General features: G+C 42.7%; 1 protein-coding gene across 2 annotated transcripts in view; it reads right to left on the reverse strand.

Moving 5' to 3' along the window:
- The window catches only part of CFAP91 (cilia and flagella associated protein 91), a 587002-nt gene that overhangs the window by 400792 nt on the left and 161892 nt on the right, over positions 1 to 24318 (reverse strand). For both annotated transcript variants that reach the window (XM_085621057.1, XM_085621056.1), the window contains exons 3-4: positions 16314 to 16447; positions 11417 to 11473 (exon numbers count right to left, since the gene is read on the reverse strand). In XM_085621057.1, the coding sequence (XP_085477183.1) occupies positions 11417 to 11473; positions 16314 to 16447 (191 nt within the window). The remainder of the gene's footprint in view (positions 1 to 11416; positions 11474 to 16313; positions 16448 to 24318) is intronic.

The following is a 24318-nucleotide window of genomic DNA, read 5'->3' on the forward strand; positions in this document are numbered from 1 at the left end:
CAATGAGTTTCACCGTGTATTTGTTTACACACCCATATCAAAAATGGAATTATTAGAAATGAAGAAAGTAGTACCTAGCCATGATAAAGACCCAGCGGGTTTCCACCGAGAAATTAAAGACATGTTACTGATGGGAGAGTACACCTTTCCTGATATTATGACGATATTAAAGGTGCTTTTGCCTGCTGGCATTTATGAAAAACTGAAAGAAAAAGAGTGGGAAGTGGGAGACCAAAAGATAGACTGGACAGCATTAGCAGAGGAAGAAAGGGGCCGAACTGCAGGTTCGGGGCTCGGGGATAAAGTTAAACTATTACCAGGTTTACTAGTACAGGTACTGCCACGTTTATTAACTACAAAAAAGGAAGATTGGGGTGCAATCACAGCCTGCAAACAAAAGCAAGATGAAGACACAAGCGATTATTATGCTCGATTTGAAAAATGTTTTGGTATAAATAGTGGTATAAAAGCAAGTAGTGACTCATATCCACATTTATTTGTGACAAAATTAGTGGAAAATGCATTACCTCCAGTAAAGAATAGAATATTGAAATTCGAGAGTACCTGGCAAAGTAACACTCCGTCGCAAATGCTACAAATGTTACAGTATCATCACAATAGAATTAGGGATGAACAAGAACACGAGCATAGACGCATGAAGGATACAAAAATGAAAATGCTAGTTTCTCAGACAGTACCAGCAGATGGTCACAAAAAGAGTGTGACACATTCTGGTGATTCTGCAGTTCCTGTAAAAGGAACCTGCAATTACTGTAAACAACTGGGCCATCATGTACACGATTGTCCAGTCCTGAAACGTAATATAGCTACAGGCATTACAAAGGAGAGACCACGATTAGTTAGACAAGATCAGAATGAACAAGGAGCTATGCTGCATGGACAGTCCGTGCCAGTTCAGCAACAGTCCATGCCAGCCTCACAGCAACCCATACAGTTTGTGCCAGCTGCACCACCGTTGCCTGCTACTGCCACACAAACCGCAACACGACAACTGTATCAGACTGCACAGTATGAATACCCTGAATACCAGCGTTACGCATGAACCAGCCTAGAGAGGGAAGTTGACTTACCACTTATCGAGATTCCTGTAGATCAAGAAGGACCTTATGTACATAGTGAATTATTAGGTCAAGATAGAAAATTCTTACTCGATACAGGGGCAAGTCGAACAACTATAAAACGTAGTGAAGTTCCAGGGGCACCCCTCTCAGGCTCTCAAAATGTTTCCCTTGGTTTTTCAGGAAAACCTATTGTTAATGAAGTATCAAAGCCTCTACCGCTTACGATAGGACCTTTGACACGAACTACAGATTTATTGCTTACTAAATCATGCCCAGAAAATCTGTTAGGAATTAAAACTCTGAAAGCACTAGGAGCCATAATATGTTGTTCTCCGGAAGGAGTAAGGTTGTTTTTACGTGATTTTAAAGGTCACTATGTATCCAGAGACATGGATTCCCGACTACAGACTTTACCAGTACATCTATGGGCACAAGGCCCTACGGATGTTGGCTGCATGAACATTACACCCTATCGAGTCACACTGAAAGCAGGAGTGGTACTACCACGAATGCGACAATACAAGTTACCGCATGATGCTGTAGTGGCTTTGCTGAAAATCATTGATGAGCTAATTGCCCAGGGAGTAGTTGTAGAAACAGACTCCAATGTATGTAATTCACCGATAATTCCGATTCTTAAACGAACTGATCCTACTGCTCCACCAGTGTACCGATTGGTTATTGATTTGCGTGAACTAAACAAGTGTATTGTACCACAATTCCCTGTGGTCCCTGATATATCATCGTTATTGACAGCAATTGATTCCGAAGCAACATTCTTTACTGTAATTGATCTCAAGAATGCCTTTTTCAGCGTCCCAATAGATCCGGAAAGCCAATACTTGTTCGGATTCAGTTTAAATGGGCGCAGCTTTAAATTCTCACGCGCTCCCCAAGGATTTACAGAAAGCCCCAGCATCTACAGCCAAGCACTGAAACGAGAACTTGACAGTATCCACATGCCAGTCAATACAGCACTGCTTCAATATGTCGATGATCTGCTGATCACCGCGAGAAGCGAGCCAGAATGTGAAAAAGCTTCTCTGACAGTTTTACATTTCCTAGCCGACAAGGGGCACAAGGTGTCCCCTTCTAAGCTGCAATTCTGTGTTCAGCGAGTTATTTATCTTGGTCACTCGCTGTCCAAGGAGGGAAGGCAGCTTACACCAGATCGCATCCAGTTAATTGCTAACATGTCAATACCCCAGACACAAAAGGAGGTGCGGGCTTTTATAGGCCTCACTTCATATTGTAGACAGTGGATCCCTCAGTACGCATTTCTAGCAAAACCACTCATTCAGTTAACCACACAGGAGGCAGCCACATCGACTGTTCTCCCTTGGACTCAGGAACATTCACAAGCTTTTGAAAGCCTAAAGGAAGCTTTATGTCAAGCACCTGTTTTAGCAACACCATGTTATAGCAAACATTTTACACTCTTTGTTACAGAACGCGAAGGTACTGCCTTATCAGTACTCACTCAGGATCAAGCAGGATCACGCAAGCCATGTGCTTATTTTTCCAGTACATTAGATCCCGTAGCTCAGGCTTTGCCTGCATGCCTGAAATCAGTGGCAGCGACAGCTTTAGCAATTAGACAAAGCGATGCCATAGTATTAGGACACCCATTGACAGTACAAGTACCACATGCAGTAGAGGTTCTTGTGAACCGAACACAAACACAACACTTGACCATAGCAAGACTTACTGGTTATGAACTGACATTGTTTCAACCACACATAGAGATCCGACGGTGTAATACATTGAATCCTGCTACACTATTACCTGTAATTGGAACAGACCCACTAGCTCATGATTGTGTTGAAATCATTGAAATAAAGACGAAACCTAGACAAGACTTGACAGACGTTCCATTGCTAGATCCAGACCTGACGTTATATGTAGATGGTTCGTGTATGAGGACAAGTACAGGAAATTTAGTTGCCGCATATGCAGTCACAACAGACACTGAAGTTATTGAGACAAATTGTATAGATACTTTGTCAGCCCAAGCAGCAGAACTTGTTGCTCTAACACAAGCCTGTATTCAAGCCACGGACAAGAAAGTCAACATATATACTGATTCACGTTATGCATTTGGAGTCGTACATGACTTCGGAGTGCTTTGGCGGGAGAGGGGTTATTTAACTTCTCATGGAACACATATTCAACACGGGTCCCTCATTCATGCTCTGTTAGACGCGATTCATTTACCGACTGCAATATCAATTATGAAATGTAAAGCACACACGAAGGTTACTGATATCATTTCTCAAGGCAATGATTTAGCTGACAGAACAGCCAAACAGACTGCTCAGAATTGCACATCCGACATGACAAAGCCAATAGTTCAGACACCAACACAGTGTATGACAATTAAGGATCCCACACTTGATGTAATTGACATACAGACACATGCCACAGCAGAAGAAATAAAGAAGTGGACTGAACTAGGAGGGATCCAGACAGATCAAGGATGGATGACGAAAGAGAAATCTGTATGGTTTCTCCCTGATTCCATGGTTCAAGCCATTATAGCTACAGTTCACAGTCCAGCACATTTAGGAGAGAAGGCTATGCTAGACAGCATTCAGCACATTTGGTTCAACAAACATTTACGAGCAGCAGCTAAACAAAAAGTTCGTACCTGTATGATATGTTGTCAGTTTAATCCAGGAAAGAGTGTTCCCGTAGAGCAGGGTGGATTTCAGCCTCCTGACCATCCTTTTGAAGTCCTCCAGATGGATTATATTCAGATGGAACGTTGTCGAGGATTCAAATATGTCCTCGTAGTTGTCTGCGCTCTCTCCCGTTGGACAGAGGCGTATCCCGTATCAGATTACACTGCCCCGACTACTGCCAAGCAGCTAGTTCGAGAATTCTTCCCACGGTACGGTTTACCACGTGTTGTATATTCAGATAACGGCCAGCCTTTCTCATCCGAATTAATGAAACATGTCTCACTTTTGTTGGGATATCAGTGGAAATTCCACTGTGTCCGACACCCCGAGGCAGCAGGTCTCGTGGAACGACATAATCAACTTTTAAAAATCAGATTGTCCAAAATATGTCAGGAAAAAGGTGTGGACTGGATAGTAGCCTTACCAGTTGCGCTATTCTACATGAGAATGGTAGCACACTCTCGAACAGGGCTATCCCCGTATGAGGTGATCTTTGGTAGACCACCGAATATGTGGGGGACGCCTATACCCCGTAAAATAACTGATGTTGACTGTAATATGCTGACAGATTACCTGGCTTCCTTGATGTCTGCACTACAATCTTCTCGTTCACAGGTGGTCGCAGCTTTTCCTGACAACACTGAGGTGAAACCCCATGACGTGGTCCCCGGGGACTTTGTCCTGGTTCGGAATTTTGATAGGAAAAGCCAATTGGATCCTAGGTGGAAGTTGCCTAAGCAGGTCCTGCTGACGACCAGAACAGCTGTGAAGATCGAAGGACGGAAAGGATGGGTGCATTCCACCCATATAAAAAAATTTCATGGACTACCTTCAGATATAGACACTGTGCCCTGCACTCCCTCACAGACTGATTCAAAACTTCCTTTTGTTGAACAAAATGACTCTCAGTGCTATAAACAGAAACTCAGGTCCAGATCTAAACTGTCGGACGATTTGATTGTTTAAGTCCTCTCCAAGGTGAAGCGGTTGAATCTGTCCCGACATGTATCCCTTAGGTCTGAATGATGCAGAGTCCAGAATCATAATGAAACGACATGCTTATTGTAAATTACTGCGTAACCACTGTATTGTGACATTATTAATTTTGTTTTTATTGAGTATTTTAGTAATTATTACGAGTATGATTTTGCACATATATCATCCTGTTTCTAAACGTGTTTTCAATATAACTGATGAACATTCTTTTAGTGACCTACCGCCACATGAGTTGTCCTATAGACTTGCGCTGCGCAATAACACATTCATTAGTATGTTACATCATTCCCATCAGACTAGTAATGTGACCAATTGTTGGGTGTGTGGCCGACTCCCTCCCTATCAGAATAACAAAGGAGTTCTGCCTTTCTTTCCACATCCATTTACACGCAATGGCTCCTGTGGAGCATGGTTTAGTTTATTAAATTCCATAGACCCAGACACAGCAGTTTATCAACAACATTGGATATGGGGAAATCTAAATCTAGTTTTATTCAAAGTCTGTCACCCTAATAAGGAGGGTCACCCCAGTAGAACAGGAACTGATTTAGAAAATGAAGTGTATAAATTAGGTAATTTTACGCCTAATCTTATGATTTTGAATGTCAAATCCGAAGTTGAACTAATTCTGCCCACTATGTCAGTATTTCCAGTAAAGGGTGAATTATGTGTGAGAAAAGTTGGTTCCATACATATGGGCCATAGCCAATGCGTTACTACAGTAGAATATAGTGATCAAGGCAAATCTTCATTTAGAGCTTCTCGCCATTCTTACTTTATATGTGGTCAGACGGCATATATGCGTCTGCCTCTAGATTGGGATGGTACCTGTTACATAGCATTCCTTCTGCCACCTGTTTTCCTAGCTCCTCCTGATTATTATCGAAATGTTCATTTAGTACACAATAGAGAGCGAAGAGATCTCCCAGTTGTCGATTATACTGAGACGGCATGGGACAAGTATGTAGATTTCAATAAAGGTATCTTTCCCTATATAGGTACAATATCAAATAGTAAGCTGATACGCAGACTCACCAAGACTCTTGAAGCTGTAGTAAACGAGACTATAGCCGCCCTAGGCAATCTGACAGAGGAACAATCAGTGATGAGAATTGTTGTTCTCCAGAATCGTCTTGTCCTTGACGTCATCCTGGCCGATAGGGGCGGAGCTTGCAGGGTCATCGGATCCAGCTGCTGCATTTTCATACCAGAAAATTCGCCATCTGTATATAAAGCTATAACACGCCTTCATAAGATTGTAAGCCAGATACACGAGAATCCAGGCACTTGGACGTGGTCCGGGTGGTTTTGGAGTGTGATATCAGCCTGGGGATGGAGAGTTCTATCCTTCCTAGGTATTGGCCTTCTTATGCTTTTCAGTTGTTGCATATGTTTGCAATGTGGACCAGCGATTTGTGGTCTGTGTGCCACATCGTGTATTCCACATCAAGGTTTTCGCTCAAGATCCCGGAAGAAGAAGGAAGAAGAAATGATGCTCCATGAGCAAATCGATGGAATGATGAAGATTGATGTCTCGTGAAGGGCAAGAAGGGGACAAGGAGGGAATGTGGAAATGTGGATTTTCCTGGTCAGTTATGTCCCCTATCTTGGACCCCAACGGTTCTATATGCATGTTACAAGTACATGTATGTTCCCTCCAGTTCCAGTTTCTAAGACGCAAACATATGTGTGTCTACCGTCAACATGTTCTCTGTCAGATCCGCCATCAATGGGCTGGATATTCGATTCCTAAGTATAAAAGACCACCGACTTTATATGGCCAAGTTACTCCATTTTTACAGTTCAGGCGAGTAGGCCCGATTCTGTCCTCAAAGCCTTTCCCTGCTCTCTGTCTCTGACAGCTTCAGCTTGAGCTCGCATCTGTATCCATGAACTTTGTCCTACTCTCTGTGCAGCTAACGGTGCCTGCCTCGGCCAGTTTTCGCCTGTCTGCCAAGAAGTTGTATTTCACCTTCGAATTATCTATTTTGCTCTTCAGCCGATGCATTCTTGCCTAGTAGTTTAAGTAAACATTCCTCCAGTTACCAAGCAAAAGGCCAGGCTTCTCTGTCTTCATGCAAGTGATTCATAGCCCTGTTGCTATGGAAAGTTTTCTGCCCCTCGCATCTCATATAGACACTTAGACGCTTGTACACGCACATAGTCAGTATAGAATAGATTCTGTCCGAGAGTCTCTTCCTTGTGGATAACATAGTTCTTTAAACATAGGATGTTAGATATGATTTGGGATTAGGATGACTTGACCCCAGACTTCTCGTCTCCACATGTAGAGCTAAATGTCAAGTCCCCTTCACCCCCTAGTTACACGTCAATTACACGTCATGCTGCTGCGCGCGCATCTATGCCAAGTATTATCTTATAGATCCACCTATGTCTGATAATGCAAGCCAATTATGTTTCTTTTATTCCTTATTACGCCTAGTTTTGATTATGTCACTGTTACGTCATTTTTCTTATCAAATGTTACGCCTTCTACATTCGTTTCATTGTAATGCACTTATTATAAAAATGTATGTCTGTTAATAAGTTATTGTACTTCACTTCCTGAACCCTCGTGGTGACGGAACCTGAAGGCCGCCACTCGAGTCGGCCATTTTGAATGGAATAAAGCCCATTAGAAAACCTCTTATACCACGGATTCTGCCTCTTGTTATTTTGAGCTATTTACTTTAATTTAAGATTCCGCATGAAATTCAGTCCGGTAATATTTATTTTATTTACCACAGGTCGAGGAATCTAACAGTTAATTACTGGATCTGGGGCCACAAGAATTCATGCGCCTTCCAACAACAAGGAGGTTCCGCTGGAGAGAACACTGAGATGCAGACTCCTGAATGGGTGACTCGCTGCCAGTAGGAGGGTTCCACAACAGAAGCACAGAGATGCAGGTGAGCGCCCTTTACCCTACATAGGTTCAATTTAACTGGACTTGCCCTTCAGAGAAATTACCTCGACCTCCCCCACAAGCGTTTCACCTCCCTCTCTGTCCACCACCCAGATACCTTCCATGCTCCACTCCTCCCTACCAGGGAGCAAACCCCACCCTGTGCCAGCTGGAAGCTCAAAACACCCTATGTCTTAATGTTCAGGCTGACAACCTAATCACCCCTTGTATGGTCTCTTTTGAGGTATGTTTGACTCAAGTAACAAAGCAGGTGGCTCACCACTGCACTGCTGCTAACATTGCCGTAATGGGTCGGTCAACAAGAGCGAGTGAAGTTGAACTGCTGCACATAGGCTAAAGGTCTTCTTCATGTGGCATATTGCCCTAACAACTGGCTACAATCCCAAACCTGCTCCTCACAATGCACCCTGTGCTGTCCTCGCTTTTCTCCTCCTTCTGTCACAACTCTTGAACCCCTTTTACCATACAGCTTTGTGGGTCACCTCTGCCTGGGGACTATGATTGTTTAGGTTCTTTCATTTGGTCCATTTGGAGAGTGAGGTGGTCTCCTTTTCAATTATGGCCCAACGGCTTGAACTCATTTCAAAAAGTATTAATCCCTTAATATCTGAGATAGCATCCAATGCAATCTCCCCTGCGTTTGGATCTGCTAGGGGAATGGTGGACACATTTTGGTTCTTACATCCGTTCTTTATTTGAAAGCAAGCTTGTCCAGTTTGGGGTCCGCTTTCCCCAGTGTGCTTTGAGGCTGCTGTCAATTGCTCTCAGTTTCAAGTCAATAAGAATATATCTGTTGTGATGCACAATGTTGTGCAGATACAGAGCTGATCTTAGAGTGGATCCTGTTTTGGTCATATTACCAATAGCTGGTTGTAGTGCGGCAGCTTCTACTTCTCCCTTTTCACGTCTGTTCCCCTGCAGCACCTCTATTTTCACTGCAGCAGCCTCTAGGCACATAGGCAGATTTTACGTTTAATGGGGCCGCCACGGTGTGCCCTCAGTTATGAATTATACTGTGCCCCATCAGTTGAGGGTGCATGCAGATTATTGAAGGGGCAGCACGTGTTTGTGCTTATTGAAGGCAAAACTGGGATAAAACACAGGCTGTATGCCCTCTGCTGGGATGTATGTCGTTACAACGCACACTTTTACAACGCATGCACTTACAACGCACAATCCATTACAACGCATGACATTACAACGCATGACACTACAACGCATTTTTAAAAACTACCTTTACAACGCATTCCATTACAACGCATACTACCATTACAACGCATACCATTACAACGCATAATATTAAATTGCATTTAAGGTAAGTATTAGATAGTATAGGGGTAAAAATTACTTTTCTAACTCCAGGGGGTGCAACAGTAGGGAAAGTGTTGGATAGTATAGGGGTAAAAATTACTATTCTAACTCCAGGGGGTGCAACAGTAGGGAAAGTGTTGGATAGTATAGGGGTTAAAATTACTATTCTAACTCCAGGGGGTGCAACAGTAGGGTAAGTGTTGGATAGTATAGGGGTAAAAATTACTATTCTAACTCCAGGGGGTGCAACAGTAGGGAAAGTGTTGGATAGTATAGGGGTAAAAATTACTATTCTAACTCCAGGGGGTGCAACAGTAGGGTAAGTGTTGGATAGCGTAGTGTAATATTATGCGTTGTAATGGTATGCGTTGTAATGGTAGTATGCGTTGTAATGGAATGCGTTGTAAAGGTAGTTTTTAAAAATGCGTTGTAGTGTCATGCGTTGTAATGTCATGCGTTGTAATGGATTGTGCGTTGTAAAAAATGCGTTGTAAGTGTAGTGCGTTGTAAAAGTTGCGTTGTAAAGGTTGTTCCCCCCTCTGCTGTGTAGTAAACGTCAACATTAATGTATGTGTACTTTTGTGGGTTGTGATCTCAGTTCGCATATGGCACTACGCATTATGCATCTCTTTTTATTCTGACATAAATTGAAAATGTTCAATCCTAATATTTTTGCACATTTGGACTGTTGCAACTCCGTTTACCTTGATCAATCAGATCATCTGATTAGCAGACTCCAGATAACCCAGAATTATGCAGCTCAGTATTGCTCCGGGTCCAAAGTTAAGGGCTCACATTTCCCAGCTCTAGCCGCTCTTAGGCTACACGTGAAAGAACGAATCATGTCCACATTTCTGGATTTCACTCACAAAGCGATTTAAGCTCCCAGCCTTTCTCTGCTGCACCAGCGCTTCAACTGGTAAACCATAAATGGCTGCCTAGATCTTGGGGCCAATCTCTTCTTGAGATACTGAAATTTCAGTTAAAAACTTTAGGTGGAAGAGCTTTTTCTGTGGCCGCAGTGACTGAATATAATACACCCCCCTCTCCATCTCCAGCAGTATTCAGACCTCTGCAAATGTGGAAGACTTTGCTTTTCCCTCAACCATGCAGCTTCCTGTTCCTTTCACTTTTATCTCTGATAGAATGCTGTTAGATTACTTTGTTTTGTCCCAACGTCAAGACACTCAGGGTGTAAGTTGCACTTAGTAAGAACTTAACCTAAACTAACATACCCCGGCGGTACTGGTGGTGTGGTCCTGGGCACAATGAGTTGTCTGCAAGAATGCAAACAATGACGCAAAAGAACAATGCCCATTTGGTACTGGAAAAATGTGTTAAGGAATGGTCAAAGGGCACACTCTAAAGCCAATGTCCCCTGGGGACAGTGTATGCCTGTGTCTTGCAGACACTGGTGTGCAGTAGTGTGCCCCGTGCCCTCTGGGTAGTGTGCGTATACCCAAAGGTGGTGCCCAGTAAGAACCGAGGACGGCGGTCAGCACTTTCTGGGCAGGAGCAAAAGGTGCAGGTATTGTAGATTACTGTGAAACCAGAAGAAATCACTTCGAGACTTATGCTCATGTCAGTCCAGGAGATGTGGCCTAGTGGCTACAGCTGCTGGTGTTGGAACAAAGGTTCGAATCCCAGCCCCACAGAGAAAAGGCGCTGAATCTAGTTGAAAGCATTACCTATCCTCGTCGCCATTAATCACAGTTAGAAGGCATCAAGATCACTTTCAGCCTAAAGCTGTCCTGGCACATTGTGGAATGGCACAACTGTGTGTAGTGTTGGTGATCTCGGTAGCCCTACCCCGTACCACCAGAGCGGAGAACCAGGGGCAAAGGGAAGCTAAGGGTAGTGTTGACCAACAGAAGAACACTGCTCTAGGCCGAATGAGCCAATGTAAAGTGCATTATGAACATCTATACATTCTATCTACATCAGTGTGCTCTATCAACTTAAATCAAACAAACTACTGACTACTGACTTAAAACTTGTGAAAAGGTTGTTGAAGAGAAGCATTAGCAAATGTGTGCTTTTTACCGTGTGACAATGGACATAATATGAATTATGGTAATGGCTAATGAATGAACGAAATGCAATTGGTAAGTGAACCAATTCCTGCTACTATCCAGAGAAGCCTATGTTCTCAGCCACAACACCTACTGTGTGTCAACGTATGGAAAGCTTTCTGGTACACACATCATACACAAGTCATGGTCTCGCCCTAGACTGGCTCTTATTGAAAGGTCACATCTGTACTCCATACCTCTGGTAGCAAGAACACATTCTAACCATGGTAACGCTCCTTATTCCCAAATCCAGAATATTCAGGAGTATACAGAAAACAAAAAAGTAAATAAACAAAATAACTGTTCCTGCGGCCAATTTTACATGCCGGCCACTTTTCATACACCTACCGTTCAAAATATTTGTAACGGTACCGTCCAGTTACATCTGGGGAACAACCTTGAGATCTACAGATGTAAAAAGAAATTAGTTACAATAAATTTGTGTAACAAAGTGCTTTTTTGGTTTTAACATTGCATTTTATAAAGCGTAATGTACATTCACTCAATTGCCATTTAAACCGACTTCAAATCGCTGTTCAGCTACTTATGCTCAAAATATGTCTTCTGTAAAAGCAAAATCACAATACCAGCACCCAATTAAGACCCAGTGTGCACAGAGGAGCTAAAAGGAGCTGCTCATCAAAATGTACAGAAGCTTATTGCTAAAACAATCTTAATCCTTTTGTTTAATACGTTTGGATAACTTAATAATAATTAGTAACTTCACAGTTTTCATTTACTGCTTTCAACAGAATTTAACCCACTTTCTAACTGCTTTAAAAAACAGGTGAGGCTAAAATAAAGCTCACATATTTCTTTGTCCTTAGAAAGATAAAGGCTTGGGGACTTCTTTAGAGATTGGTGAATGCCCCATTCACCATCCTGTTTCCCATGCCAACTCAGGAGGTGGAAGAACTGTTAAGGTTTCTGCCAGCAGCGCGCCAGGTGGCACTGCTGTCTGAAACGCTTAACCTTGAATTCCAATCAAATTATCAGATATCAAAAAAACATAGTGCCATTCAGGCAACCGATCCAAATTGTGGCACAGAAGCAGCATACATTGTGTACCATGCCCACAGCAGAGAACAAGGTCTTGTTTTTAACATGTCAGGTATAATAAATTCCAATATGGCTGCAATTTGTTTCCAAATGACTCACATATGCTGCCTAATTAACTAAACGTGTCATTAAAAACAGTTGGGTGGAAGTGGCCAAGATGGCGGTGGAGTGAGTGCGAGATCCCAGTTTTCCAATCACAACCTGCTGAACTCACTGTCTTGGACCCATCAACCGGGGCACAGACAGACATGATCCGCTAGTGTCAACCCATTGACAGCACAGACGGTCGTATGAAGTCATGAATAAAAAAGGGGCCCAGAGCAGAGTGGAGTGGAGGAGGACACACGGTGCAGACAAGATGCCCCATACTAGTCCATGGTGACCTGTACAGCCAGGTTCTAGTGAAGTGGCAAGCGCCCAACAAGCAGGAATCACCCCCTGGAGTCAGATGAGCACTTAGTGATGGCCAGGAACTACTCCTACACTAGTGGAGAAAGACAGGGGACAAATGAAGGGCCCATGTCCATCAACAGTGGTGCTCATTCAGAGGGGTGCAGACCAGGATCGTTCAGAAGAGGAATCTCCCCAGGGAGACAAAGCCATTGTATGCCACAAGGGAATTGAACCCCCACATGCCCAGTATCAAACAACAAAGCACTGGGTAACCAGCTATTTACAAGATTTAGAGGAGTGAAGGCAGCTTGGATTAAAGGCTTGAGGACTCATTGGCCTAAAACAGAAAAGCACCTCCCTGGTCCCTTCAACGCTGACAAAACACGAAACACAGCGAACGCCAGCTGTATGCACACCTGGAGAAAGACTCATTCTTATCAACTGCGGGTAACAAAACAGAAGCACCCCCCACCGCGATGCTCACAGTGGCACTGGAACATTCAAAACGCTGGGCAAGAATAAAGAATACCCAGGCAGACCCAGGGGCAAGATCTCTTGAGGAAGTGAGGTCGTAACTCGCTGTACCAGTGCCTGGTCTAAGTCAATCTGAAACAAAGCGGGGGAAAAACCAGGAAAAAAACACGTCTGCTAACTGACTATGTTCCGCCTTCCGACTGAGACACCATTTCAAATCCACATCAAAGCTGAACATACCATTCAGGCGAGGAGAAGTGGGTCAGGACCCCTTCCTTCAGAGTTCATCAGAGGGGGACAAATTATGTAGTCCATTTTCGACAATGTTACGGCCCATGCACACTGCAAAGGAGATTGGAACGTTCATGGATCTGTGAAATCCTGAACGAATGGTTTCAGTAGAGCGCAGCTGAACGCAAAGCATGAAGCAAAAATGGGAACTGTTGGCTGTTGCTATAAATATATTAAAATCATCAAATTAACCCAACTCAGTCATGCCAAGAGATATGTGCAAAAAACAGTAGATGAGCGCTGGAGTTGTCCAAATTAGGAATATTTTCTGTTGCTACCTCACAAAGAACAGAGCAGAAACCTGAACTACGAAAACATCTAGAGGAATGAAAGGAGCTTATTGTTCAACCAACTAAATGGCTACATTTTAGCCAGTCACAATCAAAGTAATGGGTTATTAAAAATACACTAATATATTAAATGAATGCATGTGATTACTATTTACGACTGTTTTGAAATGCTATCGGGGATGTTGTCTGATTCAGATATGTCAATCTATTAAACAGTCAATACCTAAAAACCATCATTGATGATGCTGCTGGACTGAGACATTCAAGTAAGACTGGCTCAACATCTGAAAAAAGGGATTTAACTAGAGACTTTTCTTTCTTCCTACCGGATGGGGAGGTTTGGCTTTAGAAGTCTGATTTGCTCCAGTGTCCTCAAAGCCTGTGATGAATTGGTACCAATGTAAGAGCACTTCGTGTGTTACCACCACCGCCATCTCTGGGATCAATTGGTGGTTTAGTACAAGAAGAGGCTGTGCTGAGAAAGTGTGACTTTGCACTAGGAGCTACTTGCATCAGTGTGCACTCATAAATGTCTGGTTGAAGGAATCAGAATGGTGGAGGTGCATGAAAGCATTGCAGAAGCCAAGGCCACGAGAACCCTTGCAATCCCTGTAATAGTTTTTGACAGCAATTTTTTCTCATAAAGAAGCCAAGAGCGCCTTTTAATACCGGTCAAGTCTTAAGAATCGTCAGAAAACAAATTCTCAGTTGGATTCCGGTGCAGAAGGGGCAAGAAACCCACTAGATAAAAGTTTTCCCAACATAATTTCTTTTTTTTGGTAACATTTCTCAGACATGACATTTAAGCCTAGAGAGGGCTGGCTAGAACTGTTCATTCTCCAGAAGCCCTCCATGAACAACATGCAGATAATGAAAGTGGACTACATGTACGGAGAGACTGGCTGCAAAAAGGGGTTGCAAACTGTGCACTAACTTTGTACAACAAGTCTGTAATTTTGTGACGCAACCTATGTACTAATAGGTTGCATGTCGTATATCCAGTCAGAGGCATTTTTTTTTTATTTTAGAGCAGCTGCTGTTCTTTAAGGGAACCAGCGTTGATTTCTTAAACAATAAACAAACAAACAAAAAGGTTCCTAAATGGGAACTTATGGCGGGGAGCAGGACTGGTCTTCTGGATGATTGCCTGTACCCCAATCCAATTGGGACAGTTTCCCTTTTGTAAATGGGTCACTAGTTCTTCTATGAAGTCTGAAACTTTTCTGCGGTTTCATACACCCAAATACACGGAGTTTAATTCACAAAGAAATTAGTAAATTATTACAGGATCTAAATGTCTTTCTTTTTGGTATTCAGACTAATTTCCCAGGCTTCACTTGAGAACATGTCTGTACACATGTGACAGTGACATGTGTGCAGGCATACTACTGGTAATCCTTTATGAATTGGCAATCGCCACGATACATATGAGATTCTACAAGCACAACAGTACTTGTTAAACAGCTGTGCATTGGGAAAACATGTTCCCCTGTGGCAAAATCCTTTCCCATCCACTCCCACCAATGCTTTGTTTGTTTCCCTCCCTGTGCACCCTTGTAAGGGTTTTACTTCTGCCTTTGATAGGAGCACATCGTTAACATCTTCCAAGGTGGCAAGGGGCTGGAGAGCTTTGTGACTATGCAGACACGTGTACGTTTATCAATGTTTATGGACTTGCAAATCATTCCCACCATGGAATGCCCACTCCCCACCCATGCTCATAAATATACAGACATGAACATCTTTAGGTGAGTAAATACATTTTTGGAGTGAAAATTTTTTTTTTCTTAATTTGAAATATAGGGCCAGATGTACAAAGTCATTTTGCAGTCACCAGGCCTGAAATTCTCACAATTCAAGGGATTGCGACTCAAAAGTTACTTTTTGTTATTTTCTAATACCCATTTTGCGATTCGGCAAATGGTTACGAAATTGCAAAAAGGATTTAAAAATGCAGAACAAATTGCTTTTTGGAATGGACGTGTTTAGGGCGTCCCTTCGAAACAGAGATTTGTTATGTTAAGTATCAATGTTTTGCGCCTGAAATCCAGTGGCTAAAACACTGAAAAGTTACTGACTCCTGGTTTAGGGTGGAAACACGTTCCCAAAAGGGAAGGATTTAAGGGGACACAACAGCCAATTCATAAACAAACGTAAAAAAAATGTAATTTTTTTTTTTTAAATGCAGCCCCATTTCCGTTCAGGAAAACGTGCTGCAGTTAATTATAATTTTTTTTTTAAAGGTGCTTTATTTAAATGGGATCACAGACCTAGTGGTTTACTGAGCGCAGAAGGCCAGAATCCCTGTGATGGCATCAAATTGCATTGAGTCACAATTTGCGACATACTTCATGAACATCAATGAGGTTGGTCAAACTGCAACCCATTACAATATAGATTTTTGTGGACTGATCTATTATTACATTGGTCGGTGCGCAAATTCATTTTCCATTCGCAAAAATTCAGTGCACAATCTGCGGCCACTTTTTGTGAATGGAAATTTCAGACATAGTTTTGCACCCGCAAAGGAAGCAATTTGTATGAACAAGTCAACTTCCATGCACGAATAAAGGAGAATCAGGTCTTTGGTTGCAATGCATATAATGAACATGCCACTGATGCATAAGGATGCATAAACATTTTAGTCCAAGCTTTTCCATTGGTTCATCTATGTAATCAACATTACCTAAATCGCCGATAGACAAATCAACACAGCTAAGCACTAAATTTACACTAACCGGTATTGTGCAGCATGGCCTCTCCATCGTCGATCAACGGACTGTGGTGGAGGGTTTTTTAGTTCAAGACACAGACTGTAGCGTGGATGATGGGGGAGGTTACTAAACATGGCTGGAAAATCTGGAACTTTTCTCTGGGGGGGTTGGCAATAAAAAACACAAAAAATAGAAATGATCAATGAAAATGATCAGCATCAAAGTTTAAAATAATCTCAAATTAGTGCAATACTCCTTTTTTTTCTCACATACTTCGGACAGAGATAATCAACCCATCCTTACAGACCTCAAAAAGCCACTATTGTACTTCTCCCTAAATGGAGGCACAAGGAGAGCAATTGGAGTGTGCCCCTTGCATAATGGCTAACAAAGGTATTTGGTTATAGGCAAGACTCAGTCACTCCTTCTTGCTATGGCTTCCATTTACCATAAGCCCCGTTAAATTCCCACACGTCACACAGATCCCAGCACTTGCTCGAAACATCTATGCACATTGTTTTTATACATTTCTAGGGTTTATTCATGTTTATACGTGACTTTCTTAGGAGGGAAGTTTCTTACAGTTCATATTAGAGCTGCACGGCGACTGAGTATCCTAGTTGATTGTGGGGGAGGGAAGGAGTGGGCTCTGCAAACATTTCGGTATTTTTTTAGGCCAAAAGGCACAAGGAAAAATGAAATTACGTCATCAGGTGTATGAAAACTCAATGACCAAACGACTGTATTGATTCTGCTATAGCACCAGACAATGTAGCTGTGTGCAGTGTTAGAAATGGGAGCAGCATTTAACCATTCGCAGGTTTGTTTTATCCTTTTATAAGTAAATAAAATGTTATTGTTTGATGTGGAATACTGTATAAAGCTGAAAGCAGCCACAGAGTGCAGAGCTGTGAGCCACTTCCTGGACAGAAGGCTGTGAATGATGTATAGGACTACGTTGCAATAGGCCGGATTCCCATTTAAAGCAGAAACTGGCCTTCTGAAATCCTTCATGCTGAGAACTGCAGTTGCAGTAGGAGAAGGAAAGACCCAAATACAAGCAAAAGCTTTTCTGAAATAGTTGACAAACTTCTAGATATCACTGTCTAGTAAATGTCATTTAGGGGCGTAATAGCCAAGACCTTGTTCTTCCTTTAAAAGACGGATTTTCAGTGCAGAAAGTTAAACATTTTGTGTCATCGAACTTGTGCAATAAGCTTCAGAGACAATGCTTTACCTCTCACAAAACGTGGGTGCTGCAGAAGAATTAGCTCAGAGCTGACTGTATCTACAGTGAGTGACATAATTTGTAAAGCACGCACTAACAACAATGCAAGAAACAGGCTTTTTGCAGGTTACCTCCCACACACACACTTTTTGCCCACATTTTGACTGCTAGATACTTTACTGGTAAAATGGGTCTGAAATAGCCAGAGCTCTGCTAAAAAGGACTATGTGCATGTGCTCTGACCCTTAAAATGAAATATGTTTAATTGGCATGTACCCAATTTGCATAACCCGACGTCCTTTTAAATCTCTAGCACAAGGTACCAGGGGCAGCTAGGGTCCGTAAGTTAAGGTGTCTCATGTGGACCCTAGGACTAGTTGTGCCCCCATGAGTACAACTAGGTAAAACATGTCTCCCAGACTGCCCCTGCAAGACTGGAAGTGCAGTTTAAAACTGCTAATCTGACCTTGCCATTTAAATTAATAGCAAAGCCCAAACCTCCTTTTTTAGGTTGTGCCTGCACAACGATTGCTCTGTGCTTGTGAAATCTACTTTATTTAATATTAATCTTAAAAGGGGTTTATACCCCAACTCATTGCTTGCCTTGCTTTTTATTGGTTCCTGTGCTTGCCACTTGGTTTTCCTCCATTTCTATTGGCTGTGGCATACTGTTTCCTGCACTTACCAGTGCTTGTTCCTGTGCTTCTCATATCAGTTTCCAGATGACCAAGTACTGTTTTCGTCCACTGTGGTGGAACTATTTTTTTGTAAGGTTTTGCCTATAAAGCGCTTGCGCTGTGCTTCTTTTAATTTTAAAGTGCTGGCATTACTGTTCAAAAGTTGTTGCCATCCGATCCGCTGTCTTTAATTAGTTTAAGGGATTTCTGTTTGACTCGTTAAAGTTGGCATGTCTGCAGACGCGGTTCTTCCTGAGCTCTCAAGTCCTACAATGTTACTGTCGCCACACTGGGCCTGCTCCTTTCTACACCCGGCTCTTCCATGCCCGCTGGCCTTGGATTTCCTCACATGTGGGCAGAATTACTCCGTCGTGTCCCAGTCAGTTCCTGAAAGTGAGACTTGTGCTGCACGTGCACTCAGCACTGGTACTACCCTCACAGAGCTGACACGGGTGGGGATTTCCTCACATGTGGGCAGAATTACTCCGTCGTGTCCCAGTCAGTTCCGGAAAGTGAGACTTGTGCTGCACGTGCACTCAGCACTGGTACTACCCTCACAGAGCTGACACGGGTGGGGATTTCCTCACATGTGGGCAGAATTACTCCGTCGTGTCCCAGTCAGTTCCTGAAAGTGAGACTTGTGCTGCACGTGCACTCAGCACTGGTACTACCCTCACAGAGCTGACACGGGTGGGGATTTCCTCACATGTGGGCAGATTTACTCCGTCGTGTCCCAGTCAGTTCCTGAAAGTGAGACTTGTGCTGCACGTGCACTCAGCACTGGTACTACCCTCACAGAGCTGACACGGGTGGCTCACCAAAAAGGACCGGGTGCTGCCAAGAGTTAGGCTAGCTGGCTCAGAGGTGGGGGTCTTGCTTCTGACTGGTGGGCGGGGAGAGTTTACCGAGCACCTTGATAGCCAGAGTTGGGCAGAAAAATAAATCCAGGGGCCATGACCTAGATGCCGGGAAAACCCTCCCCTCCCCTTCTCGATACAGTTGGCGTGCTCTTGGTTTGTTTGTTTACCCTACTCATTTGCTATAGCTTGTTTGCGTCAGGCAGCACCATAGCTTTATTTTCCCTCAGTGTGCCTTTGTTTAGCTGGCTTGTATGTTTCTGCTTAGTTTCTGGAACGTTTTCTAAATTGAATCTGACCCCCGTACATTGTTTTCCACAGCCTATTACAAATAGCTGCTTGGTGGTTAGCTTGTTAGTTTTTAGGGCTCGCCCCTAGCGATGCAGTGCGCAGCACTGCTCGAGCAGGCGTGAGCCCTTTTGTGGAGGGTTCCAAAACGGACCCTGGAATTGCATACGCTTGTGCGTGTGCGATTCCGTTTGGTCCACGGGATTGGCGTTTGCGGTCGTCTTTTTTGGAAAGACAGCACGCAATAGGCCAAAGGCGGTCGCGTTCCTCCGCCAATGGCCTATTGGTGTCTATTACCCGCTCGCCGACATCTGTTTTCAATTATCGTGCCCAGAGACGGGCGCGATAATTGAAAACAGATCGCTCGCTGTGGCACGCGCACCACTCGCTGGCTTGTTTCCCTCCTAAGTCCGTCTGATTTCTGAAAACGCAGTACAGCCTGCTTCTGAGACCTGTCACACCGACCAATCTTTTTTCACTGCACCTGACAGATACCGAAAACATTTTGTGCTGCCACTAAGGTAAGTGGTACCTGCCTACGATGTGTGAAAAGAAACGTTGTAGAGCGCTTTCCATTCTAACAAGATCACTTTTACTGCCACCGTCAAGAGGAGGTCCAGTAAAGCCATGTCGTTGTCAGATAAACCCAAGGAGAAGTTAAAAACATAGGGGTCCAACATGACCGAGGGCACAAACTGTCATCACGAGGCCAAAATTAGGTAAGTTAGAACGGCCTAAAGATTCCTTCCACTAATGGTACCATTTAGTTAAGCCTCAGCCCTGTGCAGAAGCTGCAGTTGAGCTCAAGGCTTCTCTGAGCACAACCAGAACCAAACACTTGGCACAATTCGAATATATGTCAACTAAGTGATAAAACGCCCATATTAATAAATTTAAAAGTAAAAAAATATCTTTAATGCAAATATTAACTGTACTTAATCAAGTATATAAGGGGTTTATAAAGAGAGTTTGCACTTTGCACGGCAAACTGGGACCGCACAGAAATCAAAGTTTTCTCTGAAATTGCCTCTGAAAGTAAACACAGCATTCTTCACACTCCACCTGCTGGATTTCTTTCCCCGAAGGGCTGCTCCTGGTACAACCGTGTAAGGCATCAAATTCTGCGAATTGGGAACAGTGACAAAGGAGTTAAAACGAGTGGTGCTTCGGGGGCGGCTGCGCTCCCCCCTCACAGAACTGGGGGCTGAAGCAGGCTGACGTCACTGACCACAGAGGTCGTTTCTGTTGACCTGCAGATCTCAACACGTGGGACACATCGGGGAGGCTTGGCAGTTGTAGCTTTCAGGATGTGGATGTGTGTTGGCATGTTTTCATTTCTAGACAAAGGTTGTGATGTGGCTTGGCCGACTCACTAGTTTTTAGTGCTTCCAAACCCCACACCCACAACAACTGCGACCTTCTGGTAGACCAACAGCAATGCTTGTTGCTTCCAAGAACTAGGATTTGTTCTACTGCCTTTTTTATCTGTCTATCCTTGGTGACATCTAAATATCACACCAAAGAATATCAAACATACAGACATGACGACATCCTCACAAGCAAACCAATTAGACTATAGACTATATATATATATATATATATATATATATATATATATATATATATATATGTATACGTATATATACACTGAAAAAACCATAGGTTTCACACATGTTATAGTTAGCGGAAATTTTACTGATAAAAAACCAGTGAAATTCCCCCGTTATAGTTAGTGTAGGCAACTATAACTCACGCGACCGCAATCCTCTGCTGATGCTAATACTGTATTTAGACACTTATTTGCCCATGTATTCTTCCATACATTTTTAGCTATACATATATTTCAAATATTTTTTTTTCATAAAGACACATATGTCATCAGCAGAAGATTGCGGTCGCGTGAGTTATAGTTGCCTACACTAACTATAACGGGGGAATTTCACTGGTTTTTTATCAGTAAAATTTCCGCTAACTATAACATGTGTGAAACCTATGGTTTTTTCAGTGAATTTGCAAGGTTTTTTAAATGCTAATTCCTAACTATAACGTGTGTGAAACCTATGGTTTTTTCAGTGAATTTGTACGGTTTTTTAAATGCTAAGTTACTTTACGCCATTCGTGGCGTGCGCGCCGACTTAACGCAGTTCGTTCCGTGCGCGCACGGTGCGCTTCGCGCACCGTGCGCGCACAGTAAGCACGCGGTGCGCTTCGCGCACCGCGCGCCCACTTTACGCAGTTAGTGCCGTGCACGCACGGTGGGCAGATGGGCCATGTACGCACGATGCTCTTCGCGCACCGTGCGCACATGGAGGACATATGATGCACTTCGTTTTGAAAGGTAATATTTTAATTTTTCGTAATTTTTATAAGCCATGCACAAATGGTGCCCTTCGGGCACCATTTGCACACGGGGTGGAGAGAGTGTTGTTAATTTTTTCTTTTATTATTTTTGTTTAAAATATTGTGGTTTTCCACACCTCCATTAAGCACTGCGCATTTGGTGGCCTGCGGCCACCAAAAGCACAGGGGGTGGGGAGAGTGTGGATAGTGTTTTTTTTTAAACATTTTTTACCGTACGCGTACGGTAAGCGTAATCGGCGAAATTAGCGAAAAAATAAAAATTGCATTTTTGGCCTTGGGGGGTCTTTGGGGACTCCCTCAACACGGCTATGTGTGTAGGAGCTGTCTAAACAGCCCCTTTATATGTTTATTGGTTTTATTTAACAACCTAGCTCTCAGTGCGAGAGAGAAAATGGTGGCCGCCGCTTTCTGGTTTCGGCTGTTTCGAATGTTTACTAAGATCTAAGAGCCAATCAGAATCGCGCACGCCACCGTACGCGTACAGTAAGCTTACGGTAAGCGTACCGTAAGCTGGCTCAGATATATATATTGATTTAAAGGCTATTTTCTCAGAATCTACTGAACAGATTTACACCAAACCTACAAAAGGCACTTCCTTGACCTGAGGACTACCTCTCTGCCAAATTTCTAGTAATTCTGTTCAGCCGTTCGGGCTGTAGCCCTGTCTAAAGGTCCTATGGAAAAATGCATGGGAAAAACGCGTTTTGGGACCCCCCTTTTATCTCAGCCCCCGCTTGACGAATCCCCCCGAGACTTTCAGGGTAGGAGCGGAGCGTAGCGCCCCACCTATTTTGAGAAATTCGCGAGGATTCGTCGACCGGCGCCAAAGTTATTCAAAATAGAATGTTGCGGATTTCCTATGGAAAAGGGGTCCTAACTATAACTACCTACTGGCGACCGCCAGTAGGTAATATATATATATATATATATATATATATATATATATATATATATATATATATATATATATATATATATATATATATATGAATCCTGTGGTACCCTTTTGTGAAAATCAGATTTGAAAAAAGAAAGTACCTGGGTAAAATAATCAAGAAAAGTCTAATGAAGGCAAAATTGAGAAATCAAACTGAATTGCTAAAGAACAAACAAAGAGACAACAAAGAAGATTTCACGAAAATTCGTCTTATAACCACCTATTCCACTGAAACCAGTGATCTGATCCACATACTCCAAAAACATTGGGGTATTCTGAAATTAGACACCACCATTTCAGATCTTATTGGAGACCATCCCAACGTTACATACAGGAGAGCACCTAATCTGGGTGACAAATTAACTCGTAGTCACTTCAAGTCAAAACCACAGAGATCATGGTCGAACATTAAAGGCTTCTGGCCATGTAAAAACTGCAAAGCCTGTAAAATTGCAATTTCAAAAAAGGTAGTTGAAGTCAGAAAAGGTGTTAAATGGAAAATCAAACAACACATCTCCTGCAAAAGCAAATACGTGGTGTATATAGTGGAATGCCCGTGTAATTTGAAATACATAGGCAGCACAATTTGTGAAATAAAAAAACGAATTTTAGAACACATTAGAGCCACTGTCAATTTGGATTGCTCTAATGCCATCGCCAAGCACATGGAAAAAATGCATGAAAGCAAATGGGAACTGCTTAGATTCTACGCAATTGAACAAGTACCAAACCTAGAACGAGGAGGCAATCGTGAAAAACTTCTTCGTCAAAAGCAATCTAAGCACATCGTTTCTTTCAGAACTTTGACCCCCTATGGTTTAAACCAGGATGAGGAACTTTTTGTACACTTATAACTTCAGCACAGAGAATAATAATTTTTTGAATTTTTTGTATATCAGCTTTGCCTTTAAATAATTAAGATGTATGATCTGTCAAAAAAAGTCACTTATGTTCACCTTTATCTTGACACTAGGCTTATTAGAATTGACAAACCCCAACATGTTATGGCCTGTCAACAAGGCAACATAGGCATGAACAAAGCGCTTCATCGCCAACACCCACTAGAGGGTTGTTAATGCTTTTTCCTATTTAGCCTCATTGCCTTAAGTTTTGTGTTCAAGTGCCTGCTCAGATCATTATCCACAGGACGGGACACACTAAGTATCGTGATGTTTTACACACAAATGAGGGTGTTTAAATGCATGGATTGTCGCCCCTCGTTCCATCTTGTCTAGACAGCTAACATTACACCCACTAGAGGGTGGCAAAATTGATTCATTGTCAAATCACCGCAATTTGGCGGTCACGCGTTTGAGCTTCCACATGATTTTTGAATTTTCAAATTCAGACTATAAATTCATTAATTGGGATAGAGTGTTATAATTGTTATTATCAATGATCACCTTCCCCCTTTGTTCTTCGTTTTGAATTTTATTTTTATTTGAATTCTTAACAACTTGTACATGTGTTAAATCAATGCACTACAATGACCAGGATGCTTTGCAATCTTAGTAACAGGAAGTAATTGCAATAATGAAAATAAATGATGTCTGGTCATGCCCAGTTGTTACCCGTGACCAAGGTTCGAGTTGCGAACCGAAACGAGTTGGCCATAACTTTGTGTTGCTTAAGAATATGGATTAAAGCAAACTTTAAAAAAGAGAAGGATTCCGTTTGAGTG

The sequence above is a fragment of the Triturus cristatus genome, chromosome 8, assembly GCF_964204655.1.
Source record: "Triturus cristatus chromosome 8, aTriCri1.1, whole genome shotgun sequence".
NCBI lineage: Eukaryota > Metazoa > Chordata > Amphibia > Caudata > Salamandridae > Triturus > Triturus cristatus.